Here is a 24,095-nt window from a genome sequence, read left to right on the forward strand (position 1 = left end):
TAGAGTAATTTTAAAGGAACAAGCATACCACTTGTGGCATATTTTATTGCAGCATCTTAATTTAATATCCAAAGCAGTGAGTTCATCTTTTTTTTTTTTGTTCATGGAGTGTGATACTTATTTTAAGAAGATGATATCACACTGTCCCCTGTAGATATGTAATTACCTGCTCATATGATCAGTTAATAATTCAGGGCCGTTTGTCTTCCCTGTGCTGACACTGAAAGCTATTGATCATGAATGTGTAATGACTATCTACAGATTAATGATGAAAATGGGGAAGCAGAATAATTAATTGTTCCACACATCAGTGGGAAGCCGTATGACAGAAAAGAACTGTCTTTATTTTAGATTGTGTGGCTAATCACAACCCAGTATCATCATTATCGTCTTTCACCCTGCAGTCAGTAACAAGCACCTTTCGTGAGCTTATTAAAAAAGGCCTTGACCAGGAAAGCGTGTTAAGTGGTGTCGAGTTTCAACATGACCTTATCTTCATATTATGCCTTTTTCACTGCAGTTGAAGCCTCTTCTCCCCAGCATACATAGCTCAGAACTGTCTGCTCTTCCTCTCCCACTGTCTCAGACAGACAGGAGTCTTTGTTGTCCTTTGTTTTCGCAGAGAGGAAGAGTAGTGGTGCATTTGTCAATGGAATGACTACTTATGTGTGAGTGCATCTGTGTGCAAAAATTGCCTCACCCATTAATAAACACTTATGCAGGCACAAAGTTCATCTCCTGTCGTGACTTCTTTCCTGTAGCTGGAACTGAATCACTCCTCAGTTATTGCTCAGGGGTTTGTCTGGAGCATTTGGAGGCATACTTGCAGGCTCTTGGGTCGTTGCTTACTCCCAGAGCAGCACTGGCATTTATATGAAAGCATTAGTCTTTGATGAACAGTCCTGTGTTTTAAGCCCGTCTCTATAATGACACAGCTTTAACAAGCTGACTTCAAAAGTTTCTGAGGTCTTCTCAATTTAGTTGACTTGACTGTGTATTATTTGCAACCCCTCTCCCCCCAAAAGATTACTCATTTAAAGACCAGAAGTCTTAAATGGCCTTAAATTAATTTTGATTAGCAAAAAACCCAATACATTATACTATATACTATATGCTACAGTACTACATATTGATTTACATGTATTGCTGCTCTTATATTGACCCTTTAAGTGTGTTTAACAAACCACTCGTTTACAGTGGTTGGAGACACTGCCTTCTCTGTATTTAAAGGTGCAGTAAGCGATGCTGCGGAAAGATTGTTGATATTTGAACTCAACTGCCAAACAGATACAACCCCCGCTTCAGAATCTCCGCCCCGCGGATTCATTCTGTTAGTGTTTCTGCTGACTAAACGAAATATGGCAGAGTCGATGTTAGCCCACGTTAGGTTGTGGATTAGAAAACTGTCGCTACTACTGTAAAGCCAAGCAGTTGGGAGCAGCCATCACAAACAATAGCTATAGCTAAGTATTGGAAACTGCAAACAGTGAAACAGCAAAGCTAACGTTATTACTCACATGTCCGTAACGATCAGAGCCCTCATCGGTTTTCATTCCTTTGAAATCACGGAGGTTTCTGCAGTGTTGAAACGCCTCGCCGATGTTAACAAGGCTCTTCCTCCTTTCCCCGCACATACATCTTCTTTTTTAAGTTATTATTTATAATCCTCTTTCCCTGTCCTCTTTCCCCTCTTTCCCTGTTTCGCTGCCAACTCTTCTTGTTGGTAACTCCTGGCCGGCCGCTGCCTCCCCCTCTCCCCCAGCCCCCATCACTTGCTTGCACGTGCCACCTGTTGCTGATTGGCTGGAATAGTGTTGTTTGGCTCGCTCGCACCTTTTGTTTGTTTTGCATTTACACAGCCAGGGCTGTGTAGGAACACCAGATTTATTTTAGGCACACACGAAAATGAAGAGCTAGGTGACCGTGAGGAGATATCTGCTAAATTTGACAAAAAGTTTATTAGATTAACATTGCTTAATATACCTTAAAGAAACTGTCTGGCGCTGGTCTATAAACAATAAGGCTGGGTATCGTTTTCGATACAAATACTGTGACTTCGATACCGGCAGCATTATTAGATCTTGGTAGGAGCGTGCTGCATGCTTATTGGCTCACTGTTGCTGATGACATTTACTCCTCAGGTATTGAAATTTGGTATTGAATTATGAGGCATTTTTCGATACTCAATATTATAGAGGCTATTTGGTCGGTGCCTAAAAAAAGTATTGAATTCAGTACCCAGAATGTATTTACATCCACGTTACCTTGTACTATCAAAAAGCTTCATAAATGAAGTGGGACACTACTGTAGCATGCTCCATCGTTTTGGCCATGTTTCTGTTGCAAATGTTATTTTCATTTTACCACAAGGCAAATTGTGCTTCTTGAAGAGTGAGCAGGCTGTTGGATGATACGCTTAGATTATGTCCATGCCATAACTTTCACCAAGGCAGCAAAGAAATCAACTGGAAGTTAGTGTGATGAGGCTTTATAACGTAATTTAGTTTAGACCGCTCAAGGGGAGTGAAAGAGAGAAAAGGAATATGGTGAGAGCGGGAAATAAAGGAGGTTGTTGTATGAAGAAGGAAAAGATAGAGAGGAAAGAAGAGAGCAGCAAAAGAGCTAGATTTAACAATTGCCACCAAGCAAAGAATTCTATTGATAATCAAAACAAATTTGGAAAATAAATGGCACAATTAGATTGTATCAATTAATCTGCTGCAGATCAAACATAACATAAATAAACATACAATAAACAAACATAACTTCAGCTTTACTCATGCATATCCCTTGAGATGTGTGTATACGGGGTGTATGGATACACACTGCCTCCCATTGGTAACAGCTGGTATGTTAGGAGTGGGACAGAAGTGTCTGCACTTTATTAGCACACACTTCAGTAAAATATGATTTTGCATATTGGTACATTTGCAATGTGGGAATGCACCGATAGGCCTGTCTGCCTTCTGGGCTGAGGAGACTTATAGCTGATCACTTTGCTTTGTTCAGGAATACTACAGACATCCCAGGAATTAGTGTCAACATTTGCCAGTGTAATGTGTCTTACTTATTATATACAGGTGTTAGCATGTTACTCACTTCTAATGCATGACTCAGAGAATGCAGAAATAGGGAGACTCTTTTGCTTGTATTAATGTCTTAGATTGTCAAGGTTTCAAGGTGTCTTGGGTGTATAACATGAAGAGGTTACTGTTATGTTTTACCTTTTTTTTTTGTAAAATTTCTAATTGTGATTATTTTGACTGATATTGCAAACCATATTATTCACGATTTTAGACGGAATGGTCATGTTTGCATCATTTTTCTCATTTTCATTGAAAAAAATATCAATAAGATCATGATGAGATTTATGCGAGGATCTGTACCAAGTGTATAGAATGACTTAAGTAAGCTGAGAAATCTCTGCACCACCACAGGACTTAATTCAGAATGGTATTCTGACACATATTTTGCCTTTTAAGAAATATTGTGTCCCCCTGTTAAGTTATTGTGCACATGCAGAGGTTAGAAAAAAAGAATTGTCCCATTGGATTGAGGTGAAAATGAGAAAGAATACTACATGAAAGAAAGTGAGGGACTGGATTTGCATGCAAGTGAAATCAAGCATTAATTCGTAGTGTTTGACCCGTATGGTTTGACCATATACATTTGAGGTATTTTCACTTGAACTGTAAATGAAGAGTCTGAGTTATAGGTTGAGGATTACCATTTTGTGTTACTTAATCACAATTTTAAATGTTTGTTTGCTCAAATGCAAACAAATAGTGTGTTAGTGTTAACCATTTTATTAAATGACCGTTCGAAGGGTGATAGAAGGTTTTGGTAGTGGAGGCTGTTGTTTACATTTGGATCACGGATTGTGCTTTTAAGCATTCTGTTCTGTTCTCAGGCGTCTGGCAGGGTAGCCTTGCTTACTGGCAGACAGACACTGAGCAGTACTTTAATGGCTGCTGCCCATTAGGTGTTCAGTAGAGAGTTACGTGTGGTGGATTATGTTTTTAACTGCCTTTCAGGAAAACAGAGAGCAACTATCAAAAACAAGTCTATCAGGGGCTTTTAGATCTGCTTATGCACCACACCCAAGACAAATTACCTGCTGAGTGCACCACTGGGTCTTCTTACATATTTATTTCTCCTCCCGGCTACTGTTACAGTGTTTAGTGGTTGGTTCTAATAGCATCATAAAAGGTAAATAGATTAACACCTTGATATGAACCACTCAGTATCTCTTTGTCTTTCTTGTCACCCACCCACTTGCCCACTCACCTAGCCACCATCCCATGGACCCAGGGCGTGACTCCAGAAGGGAGGATTAGGGAGTTAACTGCGTCTTTTATGTCAAAATTCAGGGAAATCCTGGATTTGTGGTGTCAAGACCCAGGTTCACAGATAAGCCCCTGTTACAGAGCAACGGAGGAGTGATCTCTCTCCCTGGACGAACAGACATGCAATAGTTTCTGTGTACGCCATAACCAACATAATAGACCAATACAGGGTTTACTGTGGGTCTGTGTCTGTTACTATGGTAACCTGTGCCCTGAAACTGACTTGGTAGGTGACACATGATCTTAGCACCTGGTGTGAAGATAAACAATAATGTTAGTGGTTGAACTTTCTTTTAAGATTATTTTTTGGGCATTTTCAGCCTTTATTTTGATAGGACAGGTGAAGATGTGAAAGGAGAGAGAGAGAGAGAGAGAGAGAGAGAGAGAGAGGGGAATGACATGCAGCAAAGGGCCGCAGGTCGGAGTCAAACCCGGGGCTGCTGCGAATAGGAGTAAAGCTCTATATATAGGCGCCCGCTCTACCAACTGATCTAACCGGGCACCCGTGGACCATGGAAGTCAGCCAGTTTTACTATCTCACAACCTGGTTTCAGCAGTGCCTCTTCCGACCCTTACCCCCCTCAAGAGAGTTTCAGAAAGCCCAACGCAAAAAGCTGAAAGTGCAGATGGGAAGTGCTGAATGTAGTATGTCGAATCTCTGAAAACTGAGTATTCAGATACTTAATTTCTATAAACATTGCAGATATTATATTGCTGCCGTTTACTTTTAAATGCACGTGGAACCTTCTAAAACCTACTTCCATGCTTTTCAGTTCTTTTTTAGATCTTTTTGGGGCATTTCAGCCTTTAATGGAAAGAACACCGATATGAAAGGGGAGAGAGAGGGGGATGACCTGCAGGAAATCGTCTCAGGTCGGACTCAAACCCTGGACCTTCTTCGTCGAGGTATACACCTCCATATATGTGTGCACCTGCTCTACCAACTGAGCTAGCCCGGCCACGTGAACTGGATTTTTTAGCCCACATGCCTCATCAGTAATTCCACTCAACTGTAGAAAGACAGCAAACCACTTTGTGCCTGCAGCACCTACCTACCTTTGCCAGTTCATCAGTGTGTGACACATTGAGTTTTTATACCCAGTCTCCCCTTACCCAGCACTTCCATTTCACAGCCTTCTGCCTGCAAGGAGGACAAACATCTGGGGTGCGCCAATCCATCAAACCTACTTTCTTTAACCCCTAACTGGATTTGGGCATTCTCGTCAACCATTATTCATTCTTCCAACGCCTATTGATCTTATAGTACCTATTGCTTATTGACCTAGCCACCCACCAGCCCCTACGTGGGACATACAATCACGTTCTTTCTTAATGGACTTTGCCCAACTGTGGGAAATATTTAAAAGAAATGATATACATGGCATATATGAGGGTTGAGTGCCAAGAATGCACCACTGCAATCACTCGTCTGTGCTCTACCCACGCTCACTCATATCCAGCCACCACCCACCTACAGCACCAACCTTTTCCATTTCAAACTTCTCCGGCTGCGTGTGTTTATGGCACCATAAAGCTGGCAGTGCACTGTGTGATGCAGAGACTCTGAGCCAGGGATGCGTGTCCGGGGAATATCGACCCAGTGTGACACAGAAAGAGAGACAGATGGACAGAAAAAAATGAGTTGCTGCAGTTTTAGAGATAAGTAGTTTTTGCCTCCATGATGCGGTATGGGACCATTTGTCTTTAGTCTTGTCATTAGATAGTTCATGAAGTATCACCTCATTACAAGGAAATATATTTCTTTTTATTTATTTCATGCTTGTATTTACTGAATTCAGCTTTTTCTTTTGTATTTACTGACGGTTATGCTATACAGTAATGCCCTCGCAGACATTTCTAGCTGTATAGGCTATCCCTTTTCACATCCTTTTTTCTTTTTTTCTTTTCCTGTCACCTGTCCTCTCACTGCAGGAGAGTGGTATGTCAAGGACAACAGTGTGTAAGAGGTGTATGTGTGTGAGGGCGTGTTTCTTATATCTCTGCTGGTGTTCATTAGGGTCTTTAAATGTCAAGAAGTGGACATCTTTACCCAGCAGTGCGGTGTGAGTGCATATGTTTCCGCTCTCACATCAAAGCTGGCTGGCAGCTGAGAATCATGTCAGCAGTTTTTACCTCAGGAAAAGCTGATTTAATGCTTTTATGTTTGTTATTAATGACCCTCTTTTGTCAGACTCAAATGACCTGTGATTGAGTATACTGTGCATTTGAACACTATAAACAACATGATAATATATATTGTCTATATAATAACTTAATCTTTTTATCACAACCATATGTTTTTGCTCACATCTCTTGTAATGACAAAATAACCCATGCCACTCTTTAGTTTTTACTGCCTGTATTAAAGTCATTATGTGAGTGTTCTCTTGCTAATGATGGACCATACAGTAAGGTTTGTCTCAACTCAGATGTATACACTGTGTACACTATGTATTCACTTGTGTAATCCGTACATTTCAACAGGGTAGTGTTGTCTCAAATCATGCACGGCCCTTATGTACTGACCGGAAATTCCTTCTTCTTCTTCTTCTTCTTCTTCACCACATACGTTATATGCATATTGTACTGTACGACAGATTTTATATGTTCACTTCGATTCCTGTTTTATCCACACACAAAAAGTCTAAACCTCAAACACAGAGTGAGAATTGTTTGGTAATAGGATTCCCTTACCTCTCTTGCGATTCGCTGAGTAACCACTTTGGTCACAGTGGATGATAACATGACACAGATTTGAGACACGTTCAGCGCAAACAGATCAGTCCGGGGTACTGTTTCACCGGAAGTTGCTGCTCATCATTCTTCCAGTTAGATGTTTTAAACACTGGAAGCAGTGATGGTTACTGACTGGAATTTGTGGATGCCAAAGATGGAGGGAAGAATGGCAGAAGTAAAGAAAAAAGAATAATGTTATTGTTGTCCTTTTTTAAAGGTAGGAACACTTTCGATGTATTTTGCTGCTGTAGTTATACCGTGACCTAAGAGCATCAGTGTTGAACCAAGTTGTTCATACATGTAGTGGAGTTGAACAGCCAGCCATGTACAGCAAATGTACACATGGCATAGCATCTCTTAATCCAGGCACTTCATACAATTTTCTTGCGTGTTGCTTTGATTGTAAATAATGTGATATTCAGTAAGTAACATTTTATTGCTTTGATTGACAATATTATGTACGTATAAGCTATTAACTTTGTGTTTATGTGCCTCCTTGTGCTCAGTGTGTCCCAACTTGTTTTCAGAGAAAATATGCTTACTCTTAATGTGACTTACATGTACATTAGTATTTATTAGTATTTTGAATTATATATATACTACAATTTTACATTAAGCTTTTTTTGGCACCCTGAAAGGTTAGCCAACCCTCTGTTACTGTATATCTTGTGTTCTTTGTGAGTGTCTCACCTACCCATATAACATGTCTATGGCACTCTCTTTTGAAATATGATCGGTCTATTCTCAATGCACTATACTGTTGTAGGAGAAACACAATACTCATAAAACGATTGCAAATAAAAGACTATAAGCTGCCTTATGTAATTTGAATGTACTTGTGTGTGCAGTAAGCATATAGTGTACAGTATGTATGTGAAATGTCATTAGTCCTGATCAGGTCCCTTTGGCCCCTTTTTGGTTTCTGAATCAGGACGTGAACAGACTGCCAAGCCAATAGACCTGATTATCTCCTGCACAAGCACAAACTCTGGATGCAAACCCAGCATATTGAATACTTCTCAGTCTCCCTACGTCTGTGTTGTTGCTTGTCATTTCTATTCAGGTGCAATAAACATTTGAACTTGTTTATCTGATGGAAGAAAATCCACTTGTGATACGTATTGAAATGTATCCTCTGGACTGAAAGTCATTGACACTATTTGATGTAATTTATTTTACTTTCATGGGGTCTGTATCCTTTTAATTGACCCTGCTCTTTGCTTTTATGGTGTGTTTCTGTCTGGTCTCTCTGTCTTAGTTTTTCTTTGTCTGTCAAACCAATTGGTTTTGAAGTTTATGGAAGTTAGAATAAAGCAGAAATGGGATGGACAGGAGGAGGCCCATTTATCAGGTTGATAACATGTAGATTTATAATTATATATCTTATTTTTTCCTCTTGGTCATAATAAGAAATTGTGAATACGTAGAGGTAATAAATTATAGACCCTCTAGCCTCTTTGTTTTTCATATATTTCACTGAGTACACTGTGTGTGTGTGTGTGTGTGTGTGTGTGTGTGTGTGTGTGTGTGTGTGTGTGTGTGTGTGTGTGTGTGTGTGTGTGTGTGTGTGTGTGTGTGTACACGTTATGCCTAAGTATATACAGTACAGGCCAAAAGTTTGGACACACTTTCTCATTCAATACGTTTCCTTTTTGTTTTCATGACTATTTACATTGTAGATTCTCACTGAAGGCATCAAAACTATGAATGAACATATATGGAGTTATTTAACAAAAAGTGTGAAATAACTGAAAACATGTCTTATATTTTAGATTCTTCAAAGTAGCCACCTTTTGCTTTTTTATTAATAAGGTAAAAAATTCCACTAATTAACCCTGACAAAGCACAACTGTGAAGTGAAAACCATTTCAGGTGACTACCTCATGAAGCTCATTGAGAGAACACCAAGGGTTTGCAGAGTTATCAAAAAAGGCAAAGGGTGGCTACTTTGAGGAATCTAAAATATGACATGTTTTCAGTTATTTCACACTTTTTTGTTAAGTACATAATTCCATATGTGTTCATTAATAGTTTTGATGCCTTCAGTGAAAATCTACAATGTAAATAATCATGAAAATAAAGAAACACATTGAATGAGAAGGTGTGTCCAAACTTTTGGCCTGTACTGTATGTGTTTACATTCATGTATAAAAGATTATTAGTTTGTACTGATTAGTTTTTTAGGTTGACATGTTTGTAAGCATGCAAGCCCAATGAATGTTTTACAATATTAAAGATTTATTTTATTAGGACAATGCACATTAATCAACATTTCTGTAAATGCACCAGTGTTAGCCAGTCCGCTAATTTTAGTTCTAGTTACCTAGCATACATGTCTTTATGGTGGGAAGAAACCCACTCAAACACGGGGAGAACATGCAAACTCCACACAGCGGAGACCTGAAACGCCCTGGTTTCAAACCCAGAACTTTGTTGCTGTGAGGCAGAAGTGCTAACCACTGAACCACTGTACTGCCTTATTCATTTATCTCATCAAAATTACCTGGCACTTCTACAAAATAACACAAATATAAATCAATGGCACCACCTAGTGGTCAAATGGAGACACTGTATGGGACGTGTGCATCCAAGCAGCCAGCTTCAGCATTACATCCTTGTAATCATATGACCCACAGCAGAGCATGAGTCACACGATTTGCCTTCTTCTCCTTAGGCCTTCAGAGGAGCTTTTACAACCGCCCTTGTGTGTCTGTATAAAAATTATTTGAGAAAAAACAGATGATTAGAAGATGGATTTTGTTGTGACAGGAGCAGGAAATATATAATTACTGTATGGTATGAAATATGTGCATAAACTGTGCACACATATGCTTTGTGTATTTGGAAATTCAGTTATTAAACCTCTCAGAAAATAGTTTTTTCTTTTTCTTCAAATCCTGTTTAGTATGATAACAATATTGCAGACAAGGTTCATTTGAATGTTTTGACACTGATGTCAGTAGCTATTTTATCACAATGTTTATTGAACAATTTGACTAATGATATATGCAGAATAAGGAGATCTGCTTACACTTTCAATTTGACACTTTTCCTTATAAATATATAGATAGGAAGCATCTACCCTTAATTTTGATGTTACTCTGCTTAATCATTACCTAACGGTATTTCTCTGTGTTTGCTGCCTTTCACTTTAGGGACCAGTGACCCATATGTGAAGTTTAAGGTTGCAGGAAAGGAGGTGTTCAGGAGTAAGACCATCCATAAGAACCTCAACCCAGTGTGGGACGAGAGAGTAAGTCTTCTGGTGGAAACCCTGAAGGACCCGCTATACGTCAAGGTACAGCAGATACGTCATCCTGCTATAATATATAATTTGCTGTTGTATTTTGGATGACGATTAAGTCCCAATGGACATGAACTCAGTCACTATTGTGACAGATAACATTTGCAATGTGGTGTTGAGGGTACTCCGCTGACAGTTGCTGTATAACTTCTCTTTGTAGGTTTTTGACTATGACTTTGGACTTCAGGATGATTTCATGGGCTCAGCATACCTCCACCTGGAGTCACTGGAACATCAGAGGTCTCTTTGTCTCTTTTGTCTTCTCTTTTTGTATTACTTCCTTCTTTTCTTTCCACTTAACACCTTGCACAGCCCCAATCTCTTGCCCTCATGTACTCTCTTCTCCACCGATTTGTAATTGGAGTACTGCATTGGTAGCTGCATTCCCCGAGTAATGGCCATGTTCAGAGATTCGAATTTGATGGTGAGGTTAAGGGTGAGGGAGTCCTATCTTGTAACACCTAATTTCTTAAAACACATCCTATCCAAGCACCTTTCCTTGCTTTCAATGCAGTCATTTTGATCATATAGAGCCTGTTGTCTCCCTCTGGTGGCGGTTTCTAGTAACTCACCTCAAACCTCATGAAGCATAACAGGGCTACATTCGATATGAAGAGGAATTTAATATAATTTATTTTCTGCTAAGTGGAAATACTGCCATCTCTTTAAGTGTAATCATTGTATCATCAGTAAAGTAAATTCTCTTTTGTGCCATCAAACACTTTGCAGTAGGTGTAACATTTTTCTGTGTGAATTTGAGTTTTTCTTATTTATTTTTTTTGCACACCCACGCAGGTGTTTTCAATTACTCTGGCTGATTACACCTCCTGTCAGGTGGAAGTTGGGTCAGCTATGCTGGGAGTAGACCTTTTTCACAGCAGACATTTGGACTTGTAATAGCAGGAAAAGTTGTATTTCTAACAATAATGATGGCTCCAGCAAAATAAGTTTGCCAGATTGAGTAGCGGATCGATAGTTCAAATGAGAACGGTAAAGGACAATTCCCCTTCCAACCTGTAGAGGACCGAAGAGGAAAAGTGCTTTGGTGTTGCTTTAACATGACAATCGATGTTCATTGTGTCCTCGTAATGCATTTTCTTTCTATCAAAGTTACGTGTAATAATTATGTTTTAGTCACATTTTCATCATTCACATTTAAAAAAAAAAACAACCTTACTCTGTCTATTTCCAATAAGCTGTTTTATCCCAAAGTTGAGATCATCACTTCTCATCAGAACTTACTGATGTAACCAAACACTGAACAGCAACATAAAACATTCATAGCTTTTCCTGTTGCTTAGAGTTAGCACCTGTATTTAAATACCTGCCAGTCAACTTGTGTGTGAGTGATAGCAGGTTACAATCTTGTGTCTTGAGTTTTGGTTGCGAGCGCCCATTTGGATTATTGTCAAGAGCAAGTCTAAACTGACAAATACGTTTGTTAAATGGTGTTCTTTTAAAAACAAGCAATTACCTGCCTTGCTATCCCCTTACTAATTACCTTTCTTTTACATGGTTTAAGATTGTTGGTAAGCTTGTTGTCATTGTAACTCACTCTAACCGCAAGAATGGCAGCTAGAAGGGAGAGAGGAAGGAAGCAGACTGCATTAGTCAGCTTGCTGGGTAGCTTATCTCTCCACCTCCGTTTAGTCAGACTTGAAGTGATTAAATATGTGTATCCGCACTCATATGTTAACATGGATGGGGTGTTAGTGTAATGCATGGATTCATTTATATACACGTGGAATCCATGAACTCAATGCATATGAATGTACAGTATTTATGTAAGCACTTACTGCATTTGTATGTGGTTTACTGTGCTTCCCTGTAGGACACTGGATGTGACGCTGGACCTAAAGGACCCACAGTACCCTGAAAATAACCTGGGCAGCCTGGAACTAGCTGTCACTCTGTCACCGAAGGAGGGAGACGTGAGGGATGCTGTAAGAAAACTATATACCCTCATTCATCTCTCTTTCTTTCTGCACACACATTTCCTCCTCAAGTCAATATAAAAAGTATTATAATATTTATAATTGAAGTTCGGCAACAGTGTTATTCCAGGTCAGTGAAGTGTTTCTCCATGCATCAGAAAGCCCAGGCAGGCTGTGTTGAACTGGAATGTGCTGGCTTCATTCAGCCTCAGTTACTGGAAACTCTTCAACTCAGCAAATACATATGCATTAACACAAGTGTAATTAATATGTTCTGTGGAAAAGTTCCATGTTCAAAGAGCACTGGATTTTCTTTTCTAATTATGTTGGCTCGTGCCTCTGCGGACATGCTCAATGTTTCAGAGTTGCATTTATTTCTGTTCAATTATTTGTTTGGTTAATTGGACCCCTGCATGCTCTATCCGGAACAAGGCAGTCATGGGGGAAATATTTTATTCCTTTTGATCTGATGTCTTAATTCTGCTGCTTATTTAGTACTGTAGTTCAGAGAGTCCGCATTTGACAGAACAAATAAACTCTATTTAGGTTAAGCATCATTTTGGATTTCTCCAACTGTGAAGAAAATGAGTACAAGGTTACACTAGTACTTTATGGATCACTCTCTGTGCTGCCATCTACTGGTATGAAAGGGTAAGGGAAAATACAGAACTTGAATCTACTTTTAAATGAATCTTTTTGTCACTGCTAATCTGGTGCTCTTAGTAATCATGCAGCATCAACAGTGTTTATGTACGTGATGATTCTATACTATTTCAAGTTCATGAGTGTTGACATGAGGGAATTGTGTGAGTTTGTTTATGCACATGTACACTACCGGTCAAAAGTTTGGGGTCACTTAGAAATTTCCATTCCACTCCATTACAGACAGAATACCCGCTGAGATCAGTTGCATTGTTTTTTTTTAACCAGGGCAGCAGTTTTCAGATTACATTATCTGTTTACATAATTGCAAAAGGGTTCTCCAATGTTTTCTCAGTTAGCCTTTTAAAATGATATCAGATTAGTAAACAGAATGTGCCTTTGGAACATTGGATGAATGGTTGCTGATAATGGGCAATGTAGACATTGCATTAAAGATCAGCCACTTCTTTACAACAGTTAAACAGTTAAAAAAAACAATGCAGCTGATCTCAGCTGGTATTCTGTCTGTAATGAGTGGAATGGAAATTTCTAAGTGACTCCAAACTTTTTACCGGTAGTGTAAATAGTCCTCTCATGTGATTATTTTTATATTTGAAACTTTGACATTGATGATTACATTTAACTTAAATAGGCAGAAATGGGCCACACGTTTGAGACATGCTTCAAGAACTTAAACAAAACCTTATGCATTTTTGAGATTTCTGTAATCCTTACTTTTATGCCTTGCCAGTAGAAAACATTATTTACTCTTGTGTACAGTGAAGTACACAACAATGTTGAACTGTTTTTCCATATGATTCTCCATTATTGGACCCGAAAAAAGAAGTCAAAACTAAGCAAACCCAACAAGGAAGCAGCCATCGGTTCCAGTCTTTCTTTGGGTCTAGGAATGGAAATAACATATGTGAAAGTATCAAGTATAAAAATGATGGTTACACTGTACTGTATGAGAGGCACAAACTGCAGCTACTGTTTACATATACGTATGTCTATATGTGCGTGTGTGTGTATGATGAGTGCATGTCTGCATTATGCAAATACTTCCTAACACCATATGACAAATGAGAGCGCTTCCTATACACTCCCTGCTTACTTAACTTACTTGCATGAAGACAGCTGCCTCCCCCCCCCCCCCCCCTGCACCAGGCCAAGACTAACATCTTCATATACGCCATGCCCTTTAACCTCTGACCCTGTAGCTCTAAGGGGGAGACAGTAGGGGGCGCTCTGTAACAGCTTTGTCTCATTTACAGACCATGCTTTTGAGAAGGAACTGGAAACGATCTAGTAAGGTAAACTAAAACAGCATGTAACTCCCCCCACCCACACAACTCCCCACTGTACTGTAACCCCACTACCGACCGCACACTGCACCTCACCTATCCTGCACTCTTCACTTGTGTCCTGGTACATGGATGGAGTCTCCCTGGCCCTCTCCCTTCCTCCGTCCTTTTCCTCCTTCCACAGTGGTATTGGCAGTTTTTCTTTCTTTATCAATTCTTTAGTTCTCATTGTCACTAGCTTGTTTTCCACACGCTGCAATATCCTGTTTACATCCCCCTAAGGGGATGTAAACAACTTTATTTTGGAAAGTGTGATTAAACCTAATGGTCAACTGTATTTACATTTGTGAAGACAATTCATAAGTAATATAAATATACACCAAGGGAAGAAGTAATGCACTACAATTACTGCCATTGTTATAAGTGATTTTTAAATATCTTTATTTTTCTTTATGGATTATGTTGACATATTTAGTGTTTCAATTTCAGAACAGTTAGAATCTGGCTAACAAATGGTGCCATTTACAGTGAAGTCACGGCATATTTTTCTTAACAAATCTAAAAAATCTATATTGAACTTTTTTGTCCTTTTAAGCTGTTAAATTATGCAGTGATATATCTGTGCTTCTCCCCTCTTTGATTTGCGAAGGGTATTGCAGCTGCTGTGTGAGAAAATAAAGCAGTTGGGGTTTTAAATGAGTCCTGTACAGCAAATCAACTGTGAAATAAGAAAGTTTGTTGATTGTTGACTGCGTGGACACTCTTAGACCCCTTCAAATCTTTAATTTTCACATTATTTTTTAGTTCTCACCTTGCCATACATATGATACTGCTACCTTTTGGTCTTATTTTAATTTTATTTTTTATGTTTACAGAAAGCATGCTGGTCGAAGTTCTGCCTTTGTTTATTGGCTCATGCATGAAGCACTTACCTCACTTCTGGTCAAATACAGTAGTATTAGTATCAGACAAATTTGTGAACAAAACGGTTTTATTCACAGCTTTGTGTCACTTTTTATCAAGGTGCTTTGTTCCTTTTTCCTTTTATGGTCAAAAGTTGTCATTGAGAAAGAAACTGAATCTGGAAACTTAGTTTTTGCTTTTAGTCAATCTCCTAAATTGCAACTAGAGACACTGCATGTTTCCTTAATTACAGTGTAACAGTGAAAAATCATACCAAGAGACACGGATACACATTTGAAGTGTGTTGGTCAGAGCTGGGCAGACGTCCTGCTGTATCGTGCTTCCCCAAACCGAGTCTTTGAAGCCTCCAAACTGGGCCACCCCGCCTGTGACTCGGGAATTAGCTCAAACACTAACTAACCAGCTACTGTGCTACCCCACCATAAAAGGCGTTGCTCCTGAGTGCCTTCATGCTCAACTGCATACAAGCACACGGTTATTTTTACACTCATTTCTTTTTAATGAATCTATGAGTGTAGAACCCACAGCAGAAGATGCAAACTATTCAAGAAGTAGTTTGAGATAATGATTATGAGTCAGATGCATATTAAATCCAGGTCTCTCTGACTTTACCACTAGGCAAAATGCTTAGTTTGGCACTTCAAACGCTTTTATTCTTTCAGAGGGGTGACAAAAGTTGTGTGCAATGCTGTATTAGTTCTTAAACTGAATGTTAGTATCTCTTAGAAGACTTTCAGCCCCCCAACAACTCTGTGCATGGTCTCTCTCCTGCTGTGCTCTGGCAGAGGGATGTGGATTCCCAATCCAAATAGCCCATGGTTTTCTGTAACAAAAAATATGGAGCACCAAAACAAGGAAACAATTAGGATTGTGCTCGAGTAGGACATAACAGCGACCTCTCATCATTAGCATACAATGTGTTTGCAGCAAGTGAACAGGAGAAATGAAAGATGTGGGAGTTTTAGTATGGGAGGTTGGCTGTATTGCAGGGAGCCATTCGCATTGTTTAATGTCTGGAGAATGGAAATTAAGAGGCTCCGTCTCCAGATCAAAGGCCTGCGCTTGCGAGGCAGGGTTTGTTCAGAGTTTAATGAAATTCACCCGCAAAACAAAAGCTATGCTAATAAATTCTCCCTAACGAGGAAGGAGGAGAGGGAAAGGCAGAGAGAGAGAGAGAGAGAGAGAGAGAGAGAGAGAGAGAGAGAGAGAGAGAGAGAGAGAGAGAGAGAGATGCATTTGTTTGACAAATAAATACCCTGCTCTTTGTTTTAGTGAAGGATACTGACACAATTCAAAGAGAGGTTAAATAGGCCTGTAAGTGCTGAGAAAACTGAGAAGAAATACAGACTTAAAATATGGAGAATCATCAATCTGAATTTGCAGCGCTGTCAACTTACAGTACAGCCAGATGGCATAAGAAATGTATCGAGTTACACTGGAGCAGCATCTCAGTGGTCTGCCCGTTTTGGATAAGACTACAAAAGTCTACAAATCACTCGCCTATTTATTTATTTTTTATTATTATATTAAGAATTTGTTCAAAAAAAGGCCAGACTGGTACAATGACATATACAATCTTGTGCACACTGGAAGCTATTTTTGTCTACAATAGATTGTCAGTCGACACTCAGAGGTTAAAGAACATACATCATTCCCAGGACATTTTTCAGGATTTTAAACTTGTTTGTAATATTTTGTAATTCACAGTGATGTTCTGGCATGTCAGGTGAACTCGCACGTCAGGGTTAAATTGTGTTGAATTATCTCATTTTGGGTTTTCATCTTGTGTGTTTTGCCTGCTGCTCTCTGTGTTGTCTTGATGTGTTTGTAATTGGATATTTTCCCGTTGACAAAGTGTACACAAGACATAATTCTTTCTTGAGTTTAATTAATGCATACGTGTGTTAATTTTGTGGGTGATTGTTGTAACATGCTTGTGTATGTAAATATGCACACGTGTTTGTGTAAATGTTTCTTTGAATGTGTGTGTGTGTGTGTGTGTGTGTGTGTGTGTGTGTGTGTGTGTGTGTGTGTGTGTGTGTGCCTGCTGCAGTACCAGAGTATGCGTCTGTCAGATGTGCACAGAAAAGCCCAGCTGTGGCGAGGTATAGTCAGCATCAGTCTGATAGAAGGACGCAACCTCCAGCCCATGGATGCCAACGGCCTCAGCGACCCTTACGTCAAATTCAGGATGGGGCACCAGAAGTACAAGAGCAAGGTAAACGCACTCCTGTTTGAGAATATTTATTTTGGCTGTTACCTCCATAATAAGGCCCTTTTTAGATGTGTCCCTGTAATGAAAGTAAGGAAGGAACATTATTATGGTAAGATTGTATTCATTTTCATATCCAGCACACAATAGAACTATTGGGACGGACCTTTTCAGTTATACAGTTCATATTAAAGTCAGATTTAAGTAATGCTGATTGAAAGATTGCAGGAAGCTAACCTTCCACAATACATGGTCAAGCACATATGGACAAACTATGTATTTTGTTCTGTTGTTAACTCAGACAATTTCCAAAACGCTGAACCCCCAGTGGAGAGAGCAGTTTGACTTCCACATGTATGATGAACAGGGAGGCTACGTGGACATTACGGTCTGGGACAAAGACGCTGGCAAGAAGGACGACTTCATGGGCAGGTATGGTGGTGTTCATCAGTCTCTCTGTAGCTACTGTATATCAGTCTTGTGTCAGGTTATATTGGTAGAACAGGCGCAGCTTTCCAAAATCATGCAGGATAACCTATTCAGACAGAAAAAAGGTTGCACAATGATAGTATGTCCAATCATTTTAGTTTAAATGGCAATGACTGTAAAGCATTACTAGGCTGTTGCTATGATACAGTGCAACGTGTGATGTATGAAGTTATGAAGTCTTTTTAATGAGATGGAGGTCTAGTAGACCCTTTATTTCTGAAGAGAAATTGCAGACCTCTTTCTGTGTGACTTCTTTGTCAACTTTACAGACGTTCTGTGATGATTATTACTTTAGATATTGTTTTTGCAAACTTCAGCTCCAAAAATGTCTGCACTAGCATTTCTTGAAGGTTAGTCTTTATTGTCTGTATCTTTGCTTAGCTTCCTCTTTTACCATGAGCCTGTGTTTTAGCACTGTCAGCCTCCCCACAAAATGTACAGTACTCTAAATCTGTAATTCTGTTACGATTTCTATTTGTTTGTCATTTGTGTGTCCGTGTGTGCACTTAAGGTGTACCATCAACCTGTCGCATCTCAGTAAAGAACACACACACAAGCTGGACCTGCCCCTGGAGGAAGGTGAAGGTGTGCTGGTGCTGCTGGTTACACTCACTGCTTCTGCCGCAGTTTCCATCTCAGACCTGTCAGTCAACATGCTGGACGACCCGCAGGAGAGACACCAGATCATGCAGAGATATGTGAGTTAGTTTAAGTGTAAGAGTGGCCGTGTGTGTGTGTGTGTGTGTGTGTGTGTGTGTGTGTGTGTGTGTGTGTGTGTGTGTGTGTGTGTGTGTGTGTGTGTGTGTGTGTGTGTGTGTGTGTGTGTGTGTGTGTGTGTGTGAAATAAAGATTAAGACTTAAGTGTATGTCAAGTTACTTTTCGTTCACGGAGTACTCAAAATCTGTGTTCACATACTTCGTATTTTCCTCCACAAACAGCTGGAATTCATTTCAGGCAGTAACCCTTGTCTTGCAGATCTAGCATAAACCTGATATTGCGGCTTCTTCCTTTTAATGGTTGTTGCGTGGTTTCTTTTGTGTCATGAGTCGGACTGACATGTCAAACAACAACATTCTCACACATTTATCATCAGACTTCTGATTGTTGTAAATTTACAATTGATTCACATTTTCATAACGAATGTCACTTACTCATCTAGAAAAGTCTCTTTTTTTTTTGCAAGCTAATCTGCCGAGTTTTGAGCAGAGGAGTGGGTGAAGGGGGAGATGATTAGATTCACAAAGGGGTTTGAGAGGTTTAGACTTACTTACTGTTTGGAAAGGATGGAGGCTCACATCGCTGGTTTGTTGCTGTTGCTCTGATTCACGCCACCAGTATTGTGCAGTTTTTGCATCAGCATCCTGCAGTGAGTTGTTCATTTATGATTAATGCATATGGGCTCATTTATTTGTGTGTAAAATGGCTTGGCTTGTTAGCCAGTTGTCATTGATTTGAGCTCAGTATTAGAGCGAGAGAGTGAGAAAGAGAGAGCGAGAGCCCTAAGGCCCCATCTGCCTCAGAGGCCCTCCACTCAACACAATGGTTTCAGCCTATGTCTTTGTCTTAGCCTAGTTAACCCCTAACACCCTGTCATCTTCACTCCCTGCTACAAAAGAGACACTCACACACATGCTCACACACACTTTCAAAAGGTTTTGTTCACTGACAGCCTTGACATGGGACATTTCTCTGCACATCAACACAATCAGCATTTAGCACTCAATGCAGCAGCCATATTTGCTTTGAGTCATGACTTGTAATAGAAAATGTAAGAAATGTTTTACTACAAATGTTTTTAGTTTCATTTAGGGCTTAATGACCAAAAAAAGATACAATATTTGTGTAACCATTATGAGATTTAATTGTCTAGGAGAATTGTTGGCGCACATTTTCTCACGAGTACCACTTAGTAACATATGCTTTTATGTGCGGGTAAACTGTACATGTGTGTTTATTTTGTGATATCAGAATAATAGAATGTGTTCTAATTTCAGTTAAAGGTACGTCTAAGCGGTGTGTGTTTGCGTCTTTCGGTGTGTGCATAGGCACCAGCGGCGAGGCTCCACAGGCCGAACACGGGTGTCACGACCTACATAACCGTGGCGGTGCCTTATTGGCTAGCCACAGGAGGTTGACCAGTCTGCATCGCACTGCAGCAACCGCCCAAGATCAGAGGGGGGAGCTCTTGGACTGAGACATACAGACAGTGTGCCTCTCCTCAGAGCCGCAAAATGAGGGCGGGGAGCGCAAGTGTGTGTTTGTGTGAGTGTGTGTAATAGGGGGCGAGTGGTAAAGGATGAGGGTTGCACCGGGAAGGGAAGGCGTGTAAAATGAAAAGAAAAAGCCATTTCACCTCTCTCACAACTCGTGCAGACCTCGTTTTTCTGCTCGGCTGGAGGCGAGACATTTTCCTTCCTTCGCCTGCCTCTTTTCCTGCCTCCTTCTCTCTCCCGCTCTCCCGGCAGCCTCAACTCTTTGTCTGCCGCCACTGTGGCCCTCCCGTTCGATGAAGGGATGGAGCGATAGAGGGTGGAGGAAGGTGTGTGTGTGTGTGGGGGGGGGGGGTGCTTATGGAGGGGCACAGTAAGGTCGGTTTAAAGACTTGAATGGTCTCTACCTATTAACATATTCCTTTTCCCCAGACTGGCCGTCTTTCAGTTAGAGAATTTAATAAAGATGTACCTTATCAAAGAGCACTGATAAGACCAAGTACCACCACTAATACATAACAGTGCTGCTCAAAGCCCACTAATCTGCCCAGTGTGTGTATGTGTGTGCATGTGTAGGTGTATGTTATTACGCTCTGGCACATTTTTACTGGCATTATCAGCCTGAAATCAGCTGTCCAGCGCAAGCCTGCACAAAGCATCCACTACTGCTAATCACAAACAGGCACACACAAACAGACACATGCAAAAACAGTACCTTCCTGCATCAGCTATCTAATAAAAAGATGGGGGTTGGCGGAGCAATACAAGTACCATGCTGTCATCATCACAGCTTTAAAGAGCAGATACCTTCACATATGAGAATGAGGAAGAGAAAACAATTGAAATCCTCTGCCCGTGCCAGCCTTCAGCAATCAGGAAAACACACACACAATGTTACATTAAGGCAGTGTGGGTATTGGAAAAAACAAACAAATAAAAACGCACACACCTACATGCATGCACACTCAGTTTAATAACCTGAACGGCTAAGAAGACATTGCGGATTTTAAATTCTACACGTCTTTGTCACACACACATGAACACTCACATACACATGCCACACCTTATGTGGTCACAAGGAGGTCACTGTGTTGTATTTGGCAGGTGTTTTTCCTCATCCCAATCTGTGTCCATTGAAGAAAGCAGATAATAGACACCTGAGTGCTGGGATCTGATGCTAGCGCTGAGCTCATTAATGTCTCTCTCATTCTCGCTGTTTTGCATTGTGTGTGTGTGTGTGTGTGTGTCTGCCAGGTGTGTGATTGCCTCTGTACACTTGCATGTGTACCGCATGTATTCGTGTGAATGAGTACAGATGATTTTCTACTGCAAACTACTTTGAATGCAGCTGACAGCCGAGCTAGACTATATGCAACACGATGCAATACACTTAGTGACAACTGCCTTAGATGTCCTATTTCTCACCGTAACCTTTCCTTCATCCCTAATTACTGTTTCCCAGAAGTAGAGAGGGACAGAGGGAGAGAGGGAAAAGGAGAGAAAGAGATTTATGCATTATGATGGCAAAAGAGGACACACACTAATGGCTCTTAATGGGCCTGAGGTGGCCGCAAGATGGGTGTATGAGAGGAGGACATGGCGACCTCCGCTGAAGTGGTGGCACTTCACCACCCACCCAAATGTATATACACACACATACACACACACACACACACACACACACACACACATACCACCCACTCCAGTGCACTGCTCTAAGGTGAAGAGAAAGGACACAACCTGGACAGGAAGTGAGATAAGGGGCTGCTGTAAAGTGTGGGATGGGCAGAGAGCAAACTTAGAGAGAGAATGTTGACAGACAGTGATCCTGAGTTGATGAACAGGAGTGGGAATTGGGAGGAAGTTGTTAGCATTTGGTTTGCGTTTGAGCATTTCACAGGCATTTGATTAAACGTCCCCTGAACTGCGTGGCTGCTCGGCAGACGCTTTGTGTGAAATGTTATACGGAGCACTGATGAAAGGTGACACGATGCAAAGATGACAGCGAGGCATAAGCCTATGCCGGGGCTGATTCATCTGTGTGTTTGTGTGTCTGTTGAGTGTGACAGAGACGGGATGAAGATGTCACAGTGACAAGATGTCAATCACAGGCAGGGCGGGGGTTTGTTTTATGAAGGCCAACTCTGTCCTTCCAGTTTTTTTCCCCCTCCTTTTCATCTCCTCCTCATCCCTGTCCTTCCACCTGCGGGCTGATGGGGGTGTGGGGAGACGTAAATGAGGGGGTGGGGGTTGGTCATGGCCTCCCTTCATCTCGCTGTCTCTCTACCTGTCTGTCTGTCTGTCCGTCTACTCCATCTTTTACTCTTTATCTTTCTGATGAGGATTTGGATCCTCGTGGAGGATGAGTGTGTTCTCTCCACCAGTCATGGATTGAGGCTGAACCCTAAATGTCCCCTCAAGGAGCCTGTACGGTGGGAGGAAGGGATGGAGTTTGGATGATGGGTTGGGGGGGTGAAAAAAACATCTCTGCATCCATACATTAAAGAAGTAATTCTGTCTCATTTTCTTTGTTCAAACTCTGTGCCATTTTGTGTATTTGGGTATCAATACGGGCTGCTGTGGTATTGTTTGAAATTATGATACTAGTGTCTTTTTGGTACAATACTAAAATGGTATTTTTTGACACTGTACCTTACACCACATAAACATGTTTTCCAATAGAGACCTTTTTTTTTTTTTTTATCAGAGGAAGCCAAACTTCTCAAATGTTAAATGTCCACACAGAAGCGGCTGTACAAGAACTTTGCCTCAACAAAAACAGCTGAAGTTAGCATTTTTTAAAATTTAAATCAAGAACTGATCTCATGAACTCATTAAACAATTAAACAAGATTACAAAAGTCTAAATTGGTGAATTATGACTTAAGTCTGTCAGTTTCTTAATAAAGAATAAGTAAACCGTATTATGAATCTGACCAGATGTTTTTTGAGACTTGCCATTAGTCTTGCATTGCCAGACCCTCCTCCACAGCGCTGCGGAGGAGGGTCTGGCTAGTCCACAAAGCATTACGGGATGGAAGAAAAACGTGCTCTGGTTTATTGGCATTTCTTTTAACCAATCACAATCATCTTGGGCGGCGGACGGAGCAACACTGCCTCTGCAAAATAGCCTCGGGAAGGAGCTTGTTTTGGTGGAACATGTACGTTCAAAAGACACATTTCCGTCCGTACCAAAATTTTAATGAAGTTCGATTCCCAGCTAGGCTACTACTGTTGAACACTAACACACTAACTAGCCATTAGTTTGCCCTCGTCTCTTCCTCTGTTGCCTCCCTCATGCCCTCTCCCTGACTTTTTCTCTCTTCTTGGCTGCTCCCCAATAATCACAACAAGCAGCTGTATCTTCAGAGAAATCGTGCCTTAATATTGAGAGTTGTCCCCTCTCGCGCTCTCTGTATGTCTCTTTTTCTCCCTCTTTCACATACTCTCTTTCCCCCTCTCTTTCTTTCACACACACTCCCCTCTCATCTCCTTTAGAGAGCTTTTGGACAATGATATCGCTGGAAACAGGCAGAGTCTGACAGAGTTGGTAATAATGAATTAAGTCTGTAGCCTGTCCCTGACTCTGAAATTTAAATTATAATTACTCCTGTGGGGATGGAAGGGGTTATTGCCAGAGAGAGAAAAATAAATTGAAGTGAAGTGCATTTCCACTTTGCTTTTAAGACATGCCGACATGCTACTCAATTTGGCCTCAGTGTAGGTTTTCTATGCATGTGTTTTACCTGAGTATTTGGATGTGAACAAAAACATGAGTTTATTATTGTGCGGGTGCACAGACTAGATTTTACACAGTCATCATTCTTTCTCCTGGTTATTAAAACCTTGTACATACAGTAGGGGTGACCCTGAAGAGTCAAATATTCGATGCTTCAATCAAAAGATCCTGATTCGACTGCTAATCTCTCAGTCGAATCTTCGCAGAGGCGTTATGAAACGAGGATCATGCCATTTTGGCTATATGGGGGTGCTC

General features: G+C 40.6%; 1 protein-coding gene across 7 annotated transcripts in view; it reads left to right on the top strand.

The window, feature by feature from the left end:
* mctp1a (multiple C2 domains, transmembrane 1a) overlaps positions 1 to 24,095 on the top strand; it is a 138,719-nt gene that overhangs the window by 58,289 nt on the left and 56,335 nt on the right. For 5 of the 7 annotated variants that reach the window (XM_039802831.1, XM_039802834.1, XM_039802833.1 and 2 more), the window contains exons 3-9: positions 10,238 to 10,380; positions 10,547 to 10,626; positions 12,218 to 12,329; positions 14,237 to 14,275; positions 17,244 to 17,408; positions 17,704 to 17,834; positions 18,403 to 18,589. In XM_039802831.1, the coding sequence (XP_039658765.1) occupies positions 10,238 to 10,380; positions 10,547 to 10,626; positions 12,218 to 12,329; positions 14,237 to 14,275; positions 17,244 to 17,408; positions 17,704 to 17,834; positions 18,403 to 18,589 (857 nt within the window). The remainder of the gene's footprint in view (positions 1 to 10,237; positions 10,381 to 10,546; positions 10,627 to 12,217; positions 12,330 to 14,236; positions 14,276 to 17,243; positions 17,409 to 17,703; positions 17,835 to 18,402; positions 18,590 to 24,095) is intronic. The other 2 variants (XM_039802832.1, XM_039802835.1) reach the window with 1 other exon arrangement.

Source organism: Perca fluviatilis, chromosome 6, assembly GCF_010015445.1.
Source record: "Perca fluviatilis chromosome 6, GENO_Pfluv_1.0, whole genome shotgun sequence".
Lineage (NCBI taxonomy): Eukaryota > Metazoa > Chordata > Actinopteri > Perciformes > Percidae > Perca > Perca fluviatilis.